This window comes from Lonchura striata, chromosome 17 (assembly GCF_046129695.1).
Source record: "Lonchura striata isolate bLonStr1 chromosome 17, bLonStr1.mat, whole genome shotgun sequence".
In the NCBI taxonomy this organism is placed as follows: Eukaryota; Metazoa; Chordata; class Aves; order Passeriformes; family Estrildidae; genus Lonchura; species Lonchura striata.
In genome coordinates, this window is record NC_134619.1 from 3,363,982 (window position 1) to 3,378,800 (window position 14,819).

A 14,819-nucleotide genomic window follows, 5' to 3' on the forward strand; every position below is an offset into this window, starting at 1 on the left:
TATGGCTGCGGTGCCACCGGAGAGCTCCCAAAGGTCGAGAGAAGGGGATCCTTCCCCTCGGAGAGTGTGTGGGCACTCCCCAACATGTCACTGAACACCTTCCCTCCGTCTTGTGCCCCCCACGTGAATCCCTGTCCCTCTGACCGCCGCGTGCCCGCCTGAGGGGCCTCGGGAAAGCAGCGAGCGGGATTTATTTTGCTTTTTTTTTCCCCTGAGGCATGGCTGCGGTGCCAGCAGAGAGGTCCAAAAGATGAAGGGGATCCTTCCCCTCGGAGAGTGTGTGGGCACTCCCCAACATGTCACTGAACACCTTCCCTCCACCTTGTGCCCCCCACATGAATCCCTGCCTGTGCCCACCTGAGGGGCCTCGAGAAAGCAGCCCCGAGTGGGAATTACTTTGCTTTTCCCCCCTGAGATGTGGCTGCGGTGCCGCCGCAGAGCTCCCAGGGGAGGAGAGGAGGGGATCCTTCCCCTCGGAGAACGTGCGGGCACGCCCCAGCATTTCACGGAACGCCTTCCCTCCATCTTGTGCCCGCCCGCCGCCGCTGCCCCGCAACGCCCGAGCGGCTCGCGGGCCCGGCGGGCTGAGGCGGCGCCGGGGCCGGGGCCAGCCCGATGGAGCCCACCAACTTCATCGCGAAGGACAACTACTGGTAACAGCCCGGCAGGCAGCGCTGCCGCCGTCCGCCTTCCCCTCCCGGCCCGCAGCTCCGCGCTGGAAGAGTTCTGTTTGTTCAACGAGCTGGGGATGCTCTTAAAAGAGTCAGGGATTTTAGAGCTGGCTCCATGCGCCCCTCCGTCCCCGCCGGGTGCGGGGTCGGGGGCATCTCGTCAGTCAGCACAGTAAATGAAAGTGTATTTGAAGTTACATTGGTGCTTACTTTTCAACCTCCTCCGCTTCTTAACATGATTTAAAAGCGTTTACATGTGTAGAAAGTGTTTACATGCTCACTGTTTCACATACAATTTCATGTGTAAAAACAGTGTTTGCGTGCACTGTTCACTGTTTCACATGCAGTGTTTCATGTGTAAAAACAGTGTTTACATGCACTGTTCACTGTTTCACATGCAATTTCATGTGTAAAAACAGTGTTTACATGCACTGTTCACTGTTTCACATGCAATTTCATGTGTAAAAACAGTGTTTGATGCACCGTTCACTGTTTCACATGCAGTGTTTCATGTGTAAAAACAGTGTTTGCATGCACCGTTCACTGTTTCACATGCAGTATTTCAAACTCTGGAATGTATTTTCCCATTAGTTTTGACTCAGCTAATGATAATTTGTGCATAAACTTGCTGTTTTGAGATGGAAGTTTAAAGATTCCAGCTAAACTGCTGTGCTTTGTGACATCAGCAGCTTGGTTGGTGTGTTCGGCGGTTTTTTTAATGAAAGTTTTCAAAGTAATCTTAAATATTTTTTGTTGGTTTCAGGAAGAAGCATGTTGAAAGGGAAGGAGATGCTGCAAAGAGATGGGCTGATAAATGGGGATTTTTGAAAACACCTCTTGAAGAGGTAAAATTGAATGGCATGTAATATGGCTTATTAGCAACACATGAAATCTACTTGTGCATAAAATTTATCTGGACACAAAATTATGAGAGCACAGAAGACTAGAAGTGTACTGAGTATGCTTTACTACGTTGGCATCTAAGGTAGCAACTGCACTACTTTTGAAATGGTTCAAATATTCAGTTTTCTTCTGAATAAAATACATCAAGTGGTAATTTATATGCTGTGCATATTCTGATATATTTCTCTTGAGAAGCATGACTCCTAATAGTGCTAACAAGTACTAGATGCACACTGACAGGAAAATATTTCCCCTTTGTCTCTCCATATGGTATTTTAAAAATCTAGGGGAAAAGGTTCCAGCTAATTAAATTGTCAGTGGGGGAATCTACAACAAATGAAAATGTTTGGAGAGATGTCTCTTCTCAGTGATGTTTAGATATTAGAATACAGTAGCACATGATGTTACATTTGGAATCACAGTATTTCATTGCTAAAGAACAGGACTGATGCAGTCCCTGCAGTTATAAATGTAGCGTGCATGTCTTCTGAAACAAAAAAAATCCAGTAATTTCCAAAGCACTGAAATAAGTAATCCTGCTTGAGGTGGAAAGAATAGGAAGTTCATATGCAACTATGAGGGGAATGGTGTGGATATCACATATTACAGTATATTTCTAAAGATAAAGAGTCCACTTTTTAAATATGTTTTGGTTTTAGTTGCTTGGAGTTGAGAAGAAAGAAGCTGCAAAGCCCAAGCTACAGCTTCCAGATCACCTGCAAGTTCGCCCTGTGACACCTGTGGAAAAATACATTAAGGTTAGAAAATTAGATTTTAAAATTGCAATATAACAACATCTGTTTTAAGAAACCACACAAGCTCTGAAAACCAGTTGTCTTATAGAGGGAGGTCTTTAGTTAAAGGTCAAAGTAAACTGCATTTGAAAGCCAAACTATGCTTTAAAAGCATTTGTTTAAGACAAGGAATTGCCCTTTGGATATGGTTGTAATTTTTCTACCTTTATTTAAGAGTCTGCTTTTTGTCAGAGACAATACCACTGTCCTCTTCAGTACCACAAATTAGTAAGAAGACAGTTCTAATAAGCCAAGTCATAATTATTTTCTTTTATATGATTTATATGTATATTCAGAGTCTTAAAGTTGTCAAACAGCTGGAGAGTAGAATGCGACTGATGGTTTAATTTATAAATACAGTGTGTCAGGATCACCAGTGAATAGGGTGAGTCCACAGGCAGCTAAAGCAGTGACACTGGAGAGGAACTTACTCACAAAAGGGGAAGCAGAATATGCTAATGAAAAGGAAGGTTAGTCCAATAAAGGAGATTGGAAATTCTTCCTTGCTGAACTAGCTTTCTTTCAAAGGATTCCAAGGGTGGAGAGATAAGGTAAGGAAGTAGTAAAAGCTTTTATTGAGATTAAATTAAAATAAAAATTCAGAGCTAGTGCTGAGTGTGGTAAAGAAATGAAATGGCATAATTTCTGCCATTACTGCTACTTGTCCTTCAGTTTTGTCCCAAACCTCCAGTCTCAATCTAGTTGCAGTTTCTGTCGAGTCCCAGCTCTGTGAGGGTGCTGGTGCTTTAACAAATCCTGCAGTTATCAGCTGCTCCACAGGCGAGCAGAGCCCGGTGCACAGAGTTTCCATTTCACCTCAGAACTGGGAGGAAGAGAAGGGTTAGCTGTGATTTAGGTCATCCTTTACATATTCATAGTGAAGTTTCATACATCCTTTTCAGAGCTGTCTTTCTGCACATTTACCTTGTGGTAGCACTCAAATCTGTTCTCTCTAGGTTAGACTAATAAAAGCTTCTGCATAGTCCCCTCCCCCAGACTGAAAGTGGGACATGATTTCCTTCATTATCCTGCTCAGTGGGTGGCACTTTTGGCCATAAAAATTATCTTTTCTGAGGAACTGCTCCACCTAAATATCATAAACATTTTCTTATCCTGGCCAAAGAACAAAGTGAAGCAACTCTGGCAAGAGAACTGAAACATTGTTCTCTTGCTGTGTATTTCTCTGCTAAGTCCCCAGATGCTGAAATGATAGAACGTGCCCAATTGAGATGATTCAGCCAAAGTAAGCACAGCAGTCACTGAACAGAGTCTGTTGGCTTTTGTTTTGTTTCCTTTTTAGCTAGATTAGTTGCAGATTAACTTGCTGCTCACCCATCTTTTAAAGTAGAAGGAAGGTAGAATGAATAAGTAGTTCTGATGTAAAAGCCAGCTTGGTCAGTAATTTCTTCAGCATTTGGATTTAAAATTATTATTCCATAGTGGCATTGTTACCAAATATATTACAGCAAGGAGGGAACACTATTTCTCTTGTTTACAGAAATTAGTTAGTTTTAAAGATGACGATGATTATCTTTGGCTTGAACTTTTTCTATACATAATAATAATTTTTTAAATTCTAATAATATTAAACAATTAAAGCCCTTAGTATTGAACCAAACTTGGGAAAAAATCATTCCAACATACACTACTAAACAATGACTTGATTGTTGGTTTTAGAACACTACAGCACAAAAGACAAATGTTGTATGATAGAAACTTCAACCAAAAACCTTTTCATCATTCAGTTTTACATGTTACTTTGATTTTAGGTGCTTCCATCTCCTCCAGTACCTAAAACTACCCAGGGCTTTATTGGCTGGAGGTCAGGTGTTCCTGCACTGGCACTTGAATACGATTATCAAATCCAAAGCTGCAAAGGAGCTGTCTGTAGTATGAAGTGACCATGTGAGCCCTCTGAGTGACATTATGAAATAAAGAGGCACGAAGATCCATCTGCATTCCTAAGGAAATATAGTGGACTGTTGAGCATTTCTGCTATTTATGTAAAAATCCACAATAATTTTGGGGAAGTGTGAACATTTTCATTTTACTTCATTGAATCTATGGCATCCAAGCTGCTAAATCTGCTTCAGAGCTTCTGCTTGTAACTTCAAAATAACAATGAATAAACTCAGATAAAGATCACAGAGCATGTACTATTTTTATTAGCACTAATAAGACTATAATTTAAAAATATTCATTGGAGGTTGGAATGACAATGCATATTTTTACAATTGTTTCTCCATGAAAACCTCTTCTCATAAAATACACATAAAATGTGTGCCTTGCAGGTATGTTGTGCAGTTACATAAGTGAGTAGTTCCTAGTAAAGAAATAAAGTACACAAAGGCCACAGTGACACAGAGTCACTTTGGAAATTCAGTTTTGGTATCAAAACAGGGCTTTTCCATCAGTATGCAAATGGGTTACAATGGATTGTTTCCATTTTGTGTATACCAGTATTTGCACCAACCAGGGAAAGATGCTCAGAGCCAGCAGCTGATTGCTCTGGGAGTTACTGGGGTCACTCCCTCAGTGCCCTGAGTTCACTCTTGCTCTTCATTGTGCACCTGAAGATTTCTGGAAACCCAGGAGGAAACTCATTGAGCTGCAGCAGACTGTTTGCACAATATAATTCTGACTGGCCAAGGTGTTCAAACCAGAAGGTTGTTTAAGCAAAAAAGAATCTCCAAGAAATCAAAACAGGCAGCTCCCTCTAACTCCTTATCACTTAGAGGGGAAAGGTTTTCCTCTTTAACCCTGCTGCAAGGTCTCCTTTGTGTTCTGCAGCCATCAATATCTTCTGCTTGAGTCAGCACTAAGTCTGTGTTGTTCACAGTAGTAAGGCAGCAGCCAGTGTTTGTTCTTCCCTTCTTCCCAAGAAATGACTCACAATGATCAACATCCCACCTTTTTTTTTCTTTTTTACATCCATTTCCAAATGCCCACAAAATAATAATATTTTACTTTTTTTCCATACTCTTTACAAATAATGGAGAAGTGAGTCATATCCTTTGGAAAGATTACCCCAGAAGGAGAACACATAGCAGAAGTAACTTCAGACACTTTACTTAAAAACCAGAATAAGGAATAACTTGGAATCAGACTCTGAAAATTGAAGATAAATGGTAGTTTAGCTACCAACCATAACCTGTGTACACTGTTCTTTGGACAGCCAAGATAATTGTAAGAAAAATATTTAAATTCAGTGTGCTTTCTTGTCATTGCCAGGTTTGTATCTCTTGTTTATTTAAATCATGTGGTATGTGGTTCATCAGTTTATTTTAAGGTCATAAGATCTTATTCTTGTCTGATTTATATAAACAGGTATAAAAATGATTGATGTGTCATTTAAGCAATTAAATTACATCAATTCAGGCCAAATAAAAAGGGAATTTCACTGGCTTTTAAAGAGTTATATTAAAGAATCAAAACACCAAACACCCACTGGATGTTTGTATGAAGTGAAATCCAAATCCAGATGACCCATGGTTTAATTTTGAAAACCAAAATAAATCCTTTGTCCAGCATCTACAGTTGGACATTCCTGACTCTTATTCCAATGTCTGAATATTAACTCTGTCCTGACATTAAGGGTTTTGTATTGTACATTCTGTCATTTAAGGTACCTCTACTCCAGGAGATACTTTGATAGATGCTAATTTGGGATGTGCAAAGAATATAACCCAGTATTTCAAGCCATTTCTTTATGATAAATCTGTCAGTTGTTATTTGTCCCATGTATTCAGGGTTTTGGTGTTATGTGAAACTACAAACCTGACTACTTTCCCCCAAAATTTCTAATATTTTACATGAAAAAAATCTGTAGAAGTTGTGAATTTGCAGCTGACAAAGGACTGCTCAGTCATCTGCCCCAGTTGTGAATCCTAAAGGTCGTTACACAATCATTGTATCACCTTGTTATGTTTGAAACCTGGCCTTTAATTTGTGGAAATTAACTTATTTATTGGAGCCTGGTTGGGTACATAAATGCCACTGTACATGTAAAATATCACACGTCTCCAAGGTCAGGACAGCGTCAGTAAACTCTGCATACAACAGAAAATGCTGCAGAACAAATTTAAATCACTTCAAAAGTGCAGCAGAACAAAACAAATTTAAATCTGTATAAAATTTTAAATCTGCATAAGAGTGTTTGACCTGTGTTTCTGTGCAAGTCGGAGCAGAACCAAAATATGAGAACAAGATGTAAGTGTATTTAGATGTCTTTGATGCTCCAACCAAAATTTCATTTGGTCTTTTGCAAAGCTTCTAGTGAGCATAGGGAGCTGCAGAGCACTTCCTTGGTTGACAAAAATTTCTCAGAAAGCTGAAGCCATCTGGCCTTTAGTGTTGTTTTCAGGTAAACTTTCCTAACAGACTCATTTTACAGAAGAGCTGTGCAGGGTCTTTCAGAACTGCACACACAGAAATGTTACTGGAACTGATACCCAGGCACCAGAGCTGGAAGCAGGTCAGCCCCACATCTGCCACCAAGGATGTGTCCCTGCAGGTGCTCTTCTGGGTGTGTGATGGAATAACAGCAAAGGCTTAAATGGCAGCTGCATTTAAGTTGAAGAACAATGAAATCAAAATTATCTTTTTCACAAGCACTCACTTAACAAACAACAAAATTGGGGGACAAAAACCTGGTGATTTGCTTCACAATGTGTTCTTTTCTGTGCTGTTAGAACTGGCACAAAACTGGCATTTATAATTTCAGTAATACAAGATATTTTACCAGGAACCCAGAGTCAAAAGATTGCTATTTATTTAAAATTAATTTTACAGAGAATAAAGATTTTTTTTTTTTAATTAGATCATAATTGTTGGTGATTCTGAGTAAGTTGCACCGTTGAGGTTGCAATCACCATAGAAGAGTTGCTGTACATTTGGAAAGAACCAAAGTGAAAAGCATCCACAGTCTGTGCACAGACAAGTGATCCAAGGCCTAAAAGGGAGCTTGGAGAATAAACCTCAGTGCTCTGCATGAGACATCTGTGACATCCCAATGACACTCTGCAGTCCTAAGCCTGAGCAGCAAACTCCTGTTTCCAGTCCATCCTATTGGCTGCTCTGCCTGCCTGAGGTAACTTCAGTTCTGAGATTGTTTCCTTACAAAGCAGAGGATGTAGATTACATTATTATAATTTTCAGAGACATAAGGTTCCCCATTCACACACATAATTTTCGTCCTTTAGTGAAGGATTCTTTTTGGTTCCTTCCACACTGTACAAGGTAGCAAAGTGACAAACATTGATCTAATAGGGTCACTGGCAGCCAGATCAGAAACCTCTGTGAAGCCCAGCCCAGCCCTCCCGTGCTTTAGGTTCTAAGTGTGTTGTGTTTTGTTCCCCTTGAAGCCGAGCTCTTGTAGCAAGACAGATAAGGCCTGCTCACAGACTATTACCTTCTTCCTGACTCCTGTGGTTTTCACATCCCATCAAATTGTCATTTAGCTGAAAGCATGTCAGACCATTTCACAGGACCATACTGGAATAAATTTAACTGTACTGGAAATTGATGGTGTTGTACTGTGAAACTGATTGGGTTGGAAGTGAACAAAACATCATTCCTCAGTCATAGACGGAAAAGACTAATGGTATTGAGAAATAATTTTAAAACATAACAATTCTGTTAACTTCATGTGTCCTATTTCAGGTGAGCACCTTGCAGTTCCATATGAGATCTAGCTGAAATTTGGAAGAGATGGGTCAATATAATGTGCTTTTATTAACAGAAATTACACCTTTACACCTTGTGGTCACAGATTGTGTATGTGGCCCAAGTGACTTTGAATTTAGCCCCTTTCCTCATATTTTCCCCCTCACTGCTTTATCTGCCTCACTAAAGAAGTGAAATAAACTAAAAAATCACTAAATATTGAAATAAACCTGCAGACTTCAAAGCACAAAAACAAATGCAACCATGAAGAAATAAACAGAACAAAGAACCTTCACTCCCCCCAGCACCACTGACAGCAGCTTCCCTGGGTGCAAAATCAGATTTGCAGGTACCAGATTGGGATTAAATGTGGACACAACTCTTGTTAATCTAAATTTTTAACAGCATCATTTAGAGTTCCAACACAGGGCTGAAGAAGTGGCCATTTTCTCTGCTTCCTTAATAAAGGGCTCTTTATTCAGTCCATTTTCCTGACTGCTTTCTCAAAAGATCATAAACGTGGAGAGCAGCCCTGCACCCAAACAAGCCATGGCAGCCCTCGCCCCCCAGCCCTGCACGCACATTTCTGTCTGCGCCTTTGCCAGCGATGCCTCCAGGCTGCCGAGTGACACCCGGCGAATCCGCGATGCTCCAGCCTGACCCGAACCCGACGATGCCTTCTCACTCCCCGCAGCCCCTCCTCCTCCTCCCGAAGTGAGAGACGGGCAATGCTTTTATTCCTCACCGGGGAGCAAGACGAGCCCAGCTCTGCTCGTGAATCTCCTCTGCTCGCTGACACGCGTCAGACACAACATTTTCATCCTTAAAAGCTGGAGCACAACAAAAACAAAACAAGAGCCCCAAAAAAACCCAGTGAGCTCCAATCCCTGTCTGGAAAATACAAACAGCCATTATGCTCCTCTTGCCAGAGCCCAGCCATGTCCTTTGTTTCACAAAAGCTGTGTGATTTCTCTGCTCCCATCATGTGCGTTACAGCTTCCATCCTGGCACTGCCGCGGTTAATGAACAAACCCCCACACATCTACAGTCTCTCAGGAGATGCTGAGATCCAACTGACTAGCACATGAGGAAGGACAAGGTTTATGGGTTCACTTGGACATGGAGATCTCCCTCATCTCATTTCCTCCCTGCCTGCAGTCACAGGCAAAGCTGGGAGCTCTCTATGGCAACAAACCAGCCCTTGCTGCTTAAGCCCAAGGCCTGAGAAGTCAGGCTGGCTTTGCTGCTTCTGCACAGGACAACGGGGCAGTGGTGCTGCTGGGTCAGAGAACTCTGCTCCAGGAGATGGGCCCTGAATATTTAAAGTAGGAGAATTCACTTTAACCTACAATTTTTGGGAGTCTTGAGCCAGGTGCCAGGTAAAGGGAACACACTGCAGTGCAAACTGGACAACAACCTGGTTCCCAAAGAGCACTGCTGATGCTTTTGTTCTCCCAGAAGCTGTGTCCACAATAATTCCAGTTACTTATGTGCAAACAAGAAAAGCTCTTGCCATAGATTTGACCAAACCAGGTTCCTTGTTTGTTTGCCCTTCTGTTTGTTTAAAGTAGGAGTGCTGAGCAAAATCAGTATTTTACTGGGATAGCCACAAGCAATGGACAGCTTGAGCCTTACTCCTCCACCTTGGGCCAGAGTTGTTTAACTTGAGAGTGAACCACCTTCCTCATACTCAACAAATCTCAAGTAAAATGCCCTGCATGCATAGATGCAGAATTCTACACTTGAAAGACTCACAAAGGAGAAAGAATTTCCTAAATCTGCTTTCCATTTTCCTTTCATTTGCACTGTTGGAGTCACTGCTAATCCATCCTTACCTGGCAGCAGTGACAGGCAGGACCTGGCTGGTTCTGCTGGGCAGCCACACCCTGGCACTCCCTGTGCCCCTCTCAGCTCGCTGGTCCTGCTGGAGTTAACCAGCTGTTGAGGGTTTCTGGAACACACAGGACACCAAATTACATAAATACTGCAATTACTTTGAATGTATTTTACATGCATCTCATGTGTGTGTTTGGCAGTGTGGTGGACTTGTTTTGAAGCTGAATAAAGTACATGCAGAATAGTCATGGATGTGTAAAGGCATCCAAATATGAGAATGGCTTTTCAAACCTAGTGAGCCAAATCTTCCTCATTTAAAGAAGGGCTCTGTAATGATGATTTATACATTTTTACTGTGGAAAAGTAGATACACAGTATTGTCTTGTAAGCCTCCTGAACAGTCCCCATAAGGGCAGACTGCAAAGTTTATCCTATACCTCAGGTTCCAAAATATTGGTTTGTTCACCTGGTCTTGCCCAAAGCCCATGAGATGTAAAAATACAAAGTCTTACAAGACTCTAGTCTCAGCTCAGGTCTTTAACAACACTAACAAAACAAACAAGCTTCACTTTCTCTACAGCCTTCCCTGAAAATTACAGCTTTATTATGCATAATTCAATTTCATCAACTGCTTTTCTTTATTGTCCCATCTAATTATGCACACGTATATTTTTTATTGCAATACATAAATTATAGACCAAGCATAGCACAGAAATATACACACATTTCTTATGTAAGAAGAATGGAAAAATCAGTCAGGCCAGTCAGGGATTTATTTACTCTCCTGTCCCATTCTGGATTTGTAGGTGTTTGTACAGATTCAGAAACCACATCTGAATTCTGTCTGAATTCTCCCTTTGGTTATTACAAGGACATTAATTACCTGCATTCCATAATATATCACACCAACTTTAAATGCTTTATTCCTGAAAAACAAGGCCAGATGCACAGAAGTTTTTGTGCTTCTGACAGCCTAATGATGACAACACAGTAACTCAATTTGTTGCCTGATTTTGGCTGAGAGAGGCTCAGGTCAGCCTCTGGTGTTTGATGTGCCACATGCATTATTTTTTCAGGACTGCAGTCCAAATTCAGACTTTAAATGATACACCATTTATTGTTCTCCACAAAGCTACAGAGGGAGCTTGGGCAACAAGATCTTATCTTTAGACTTCAAAGGTATTGTCTGCAATGAGACCCTGTGGATAAAGCCCTTCAGGGCAGGACTTGTTCCTCCTGAGCCCACTTTGACTGTGCTGACCACTCATCCTTCTCTGCAAGAACATCTGCACACAGCAAAACTAAGCCAAAAATGTCAGGTTTTTTCCACCACATATTGAACCACCTATGGAATATAATTAATTTCAAGTACACATTCCCTCTGCAAGGTGTCAGGATAGCACAGAGTCTAGAGGCATTTGTGTCCAGTGAAGAATGTAATGCCTGCAGGTCTCCCTTCTCCCCCAGAGGAGAGAGATTTGAGAGGCCCCTGCAATGGATGTTTATTTATCTGTGCATTGATTTATTAATTTGTTACACACTAATCATTAAGCAGCATCTGGTGCCCAGACAGTACAAGGGGTCACACAATCAGCAATGCAGCATCACCCACTGCCCTGCCAGGCCTCTCCAGAACCCACAGATGCTAAAACACCAAACTTTAATTTCATAAATGCCAACACTGCTTTGCAGTCCTTGGATGAGCCCAGCCATGGAAGCCCTCCTGACCAGACCAGGGAGTGCTCCCCTCATGTCCCTGAGGTCACAATTTGGCTAAACATATGCAGAACATGCTTGGCTCATTACACATGTGCATATCAAATCCACATTCAGCAGCAAGGGAACAGAAGACAATATATGGTAAAATACTGGAACTGCACTTCAAAGATCAGGATGCAATTCCACGGACTCCCAGGGTGACTTTGGCCACAACACTCACCTCCCCTGCTTCAGCTCCCATCTGTAAAAAGCAAAATAACCATCCCTCATTTTTACTTCATCCATCTTTGCAATTTAAACTTCGAGTTTTTTTGTAGTGGTGTCTCTTTCTCAAAATACATCCAGCTCCCAGTACACAATGTCCTCCTCAGAACAGCCTGATGAAAATGCTCAAAAAAAAAAAAAAAAATAAAAAGAACCATATAAAACATCCACTGATAAGACCACCAGCACAACAATGCAGTGAACAGCTGTAATCTGTGGGAGGATTATTTCTCTTTGCCATAAATGCCATCTATTTTTCAAGACAAGCTCTTCCCTTTCATAGAACAGGGAACACAGTATCTGCAGACAACTTCCCTTCCCACCAGTATGGTTTTTAAAGGCTCACAGTAGTTTGTGGCACTAATTAGAAGATGTCACACCTTAATGACAAATGTTAGTACTATTCTGCTTGATTAACGTAATTTATTTCTTCATTGGACATTTTATTCCAGATGAGCTGCTTTTCATCCTCCATATTTGCTGGGGGGAAAAATGCATCATGACATGCAATGTTAATGTGCCCTCTGTGCTGACCTCTTATCTCTTAACTTTCCAATCTCACCCCCCCATTCTCTGCAGTGCCTGAAATGAGCTTTAGCAGCAGCTCTTGGTCAAGACTCTCAGACATTGGAGCCCTGCCAAGGCTTTTGGGGTGTTTAGCACTGACTACAGGTCTATTCCTATGACATACACATTTAAATTTAGCACAAAACTGGTGGGGAAGAAAAGAGAAAAATATGTAAAATGCCACTTTCTGACAAGCAGAAAATTAGAATTCATTCCCCTGAGAATTAAATGGACTTTTCTGCTTCCAGTCACTAACTATGACAAGGTTAACATTTTTCAGTCTAATGACTAAGGACATGAAGTGTGCATGTGAATAAGAAATAAAATTACTGGAGGGTATTAGCTAAGTGTGTGACAACAGCCTGAGCTGACAACAGAACTCTGAGGCTGCAGATTGCAGCCAACACTGATCCTTTGCTGTGGAGAACCAATGGATACCACAACATGGAGGGCATCCTTCTGTCCTTATTACTGTAGCAACACCAAAATCACAGCAAGATTCACGTCTGGGTGGGGGAAGAGCTCATCTCAAAGGGCATCCAGCATTTCCCAGTATCCCAGGCAGGGGCACCGTGTCAGTCAGAGGCCACAAACCCCTGAAGATACTCCAAAAAGAAAAAATCCCAAGTGCATCTCTTACTTCCCCAAGGATTCTTTCACCATTCCTGATTTAATTCTGATACGACATGAGGATTAGGGTAGGAGATTAAGTTATTTGTGACTTGCCTTAGCTTCTGTCCTTCCCAGTTCTGCTTTCCCTCTAGCTCCTCACTGTCTTACTCAGCTGTGGCAACCTGAACCTGTGACTTCCAGACAATAAAGGATTGGGATGCAGCACGGAGAGCTCAAAGGAAAAGAGAAGTCTCTGTGATAGGCATTAAGATACTGTTAATGATGGATTATTGGGAATCTTTCAGGATATATGTAAAACAGGGACACTGAAAGGTAAGACAGGAAAATTATATTTTCAAATATCTAATTTCTTGAGTGAAAAATAAGTGTAAAAATGGCATTTAGGTCAAGTTAGAGAAAGCCCTTTTAAACAGGAACAAGTAATATGGATTATATCAAAATAATAAAAGCTGCAAGGACATCGACGGAATTCAACACAGAGCTCTCCTTTTATTGTTTCTGCCTTTGATTTGGTTTCAAAAGCTGTTTGGCCACAACTGAGGAAAAATGCAAAGCTTACAATTTAGAAGATAAATTAAACATTTAAAAAAATTAAAATAGACATTAGGATTAAAAAGGAAAGAAAACCAGAAGAAAACAAGTACTTTCAAAACCACAGAACCCACCTCTAGATTAGCCAGCTGGAAGGATTCAGCAATTTATCTCTGCTTTTCTGTGGCTGTCAGGGCACTCATCAGTCCAAAATAATGCATTTTTAAATTTTTCTAGGTCTGAAATCAGTGTGATGAACTGTTAGGCAGCTCAGTTCATGTTTGCTGCAACATCAAAAGCTGGATTCTTCTCTCTTCAAGTACAAACCACCAGACACATCTCAACCTCTGAAAGGTCTGTGCTTTGCCAGAGCAGTGTCAGAGGATTCCTGCATGTTTGACACCAATGACAAGTGCTGCACCTGCCCTCCCACAAGCTCTGATCCACATTCCACACCACTCTCACTGCACTCTCATTACTTTTGGTCCCTGGCCTCATTACCTCACACTTCCCTACATAAACTGCATAAACCACTTACCTGCCTGCAATCCTGATAAATCCAAATCACTTTGAATGAGTTTGTTTTGTTCCTCTGCCCCTCCAAATTCCCCTGCCTTATTTTGTGTCATCAGCATATTTCAGGCACTTTTGAAATTACATCCTGCTCGAGGTCACTGCACTCATTTTAGTTCCAACCCCCCAAGCACATCAGTGCTTTAACTCCCTTCTGATTTATTTATCCTGTTTATTATCAGAGCCCAATTCAATCAATAAAAGCTGGAATTCAAACACACACACATTTGAATTATGCATACAAACACTCATCAGGGGACAGAAGACAACTGCTATGGTCTAGATCATTCCTCTAACATATGGCAGCTCATAGGTAAGGGAGCTCATAGCCATGAATTTTTATACCTTGACTTCTGCTTGACCCCAGTGGTTGTTGGCTACTGGAAACCAAATGAATTGAAATAGCATCAGAAATTCCATGGAAGAGGCTTGGCCAAGGGATCTCTGCATTTCTTGTCCCAAGCCACTAGAACTGTATTTATGGGCCTTCTGAGCTGACAGTTCCTTTATTAGCTTCTGTACACACAGGAATTCCAGAAAAACACCAGCAACCCACACCAGACAGTCATGTCAAGCAAATGCTGCAAACAGAACAGTGTACAGAGAACTGGAACTTAAAGGGAAACCAAAGCACAAACCTCAATTGCAGCCTGGCTTAGGCATC

General features: G+C 41.4%; 1 protein-coding gene and 1 long non-coding RNA gene across 2 annotated transcripts; one reads left to right on the plus strand and one right to left on the minus strand.

Moving 5' to 3' along the window:
* The first annotated feature begins 542 nt into the window (after nt 1–542).
* On the plus strand, nt 543–4,513 carry CIMIP1 (ciliary microtubule inner protein 1). The gene is made up of 4 exons (XM_021553569.2): nt 543–653; nt 1,435–1,516; nt 2,234–2,332; nt 4,138–4,513. The coding sequence occupies exons 1-4, from the start codon at nt 616–618 to the stop codon at nt 4,267–4,269; spliced, it is 351 nt and encodes a 116-aa protein (XP_021409244.1). The 5' UTR covers nt 543–615; the 3' UTR covers nt 4,270–4,513.
* A 4,173-nt stretch (nt 4,514–8,686) lies between these two features.
* On the minus strand, nt 8,687–14,192 carry LOC116184374 (uncharacterized). The gene is made up of 4 exons (XR_004149145.2): nt 14,121–14,192; nt 11,808–11,976; nt 9,868–9,983; nt 8,687–8,862 (listed from the first exon to the last, which is right to left on the minus strand). It is a non-coding gene; the product is annotated as an uncharacterized LOC116184374 (long non-coding RNA).
* Nucleotides 14,193–14,819: the final 627 nt, after the last annotated feature.

What these genes read in the sequence shown, in the direction of transcription:
- CIMIP1 (XM_021553569.2), top strand. Translation starts at nt 616, where the DNA reads ATGGAGCCCACCAACTTCATCGCGAAGGACAACTACTG. An exon ending in ATCGCGAAGGACAACTACTG is followed by an intron (nt 654 to 1,434) that starts GTAACAGCCCGG and finishes TGTTGGTTTCAG; the next exon opens with GAAGAAGCATGTTGAAAGGG. An exon ending in TGAAAACACCTCTTGAAGAG is followed by an intron (nt 1,517 to 2,233) that starts GTAAAATTGAAT and finishes TTTTGGTTTTAG; the next exon opens with TTGCTTGGAGTTGAGAAGAA.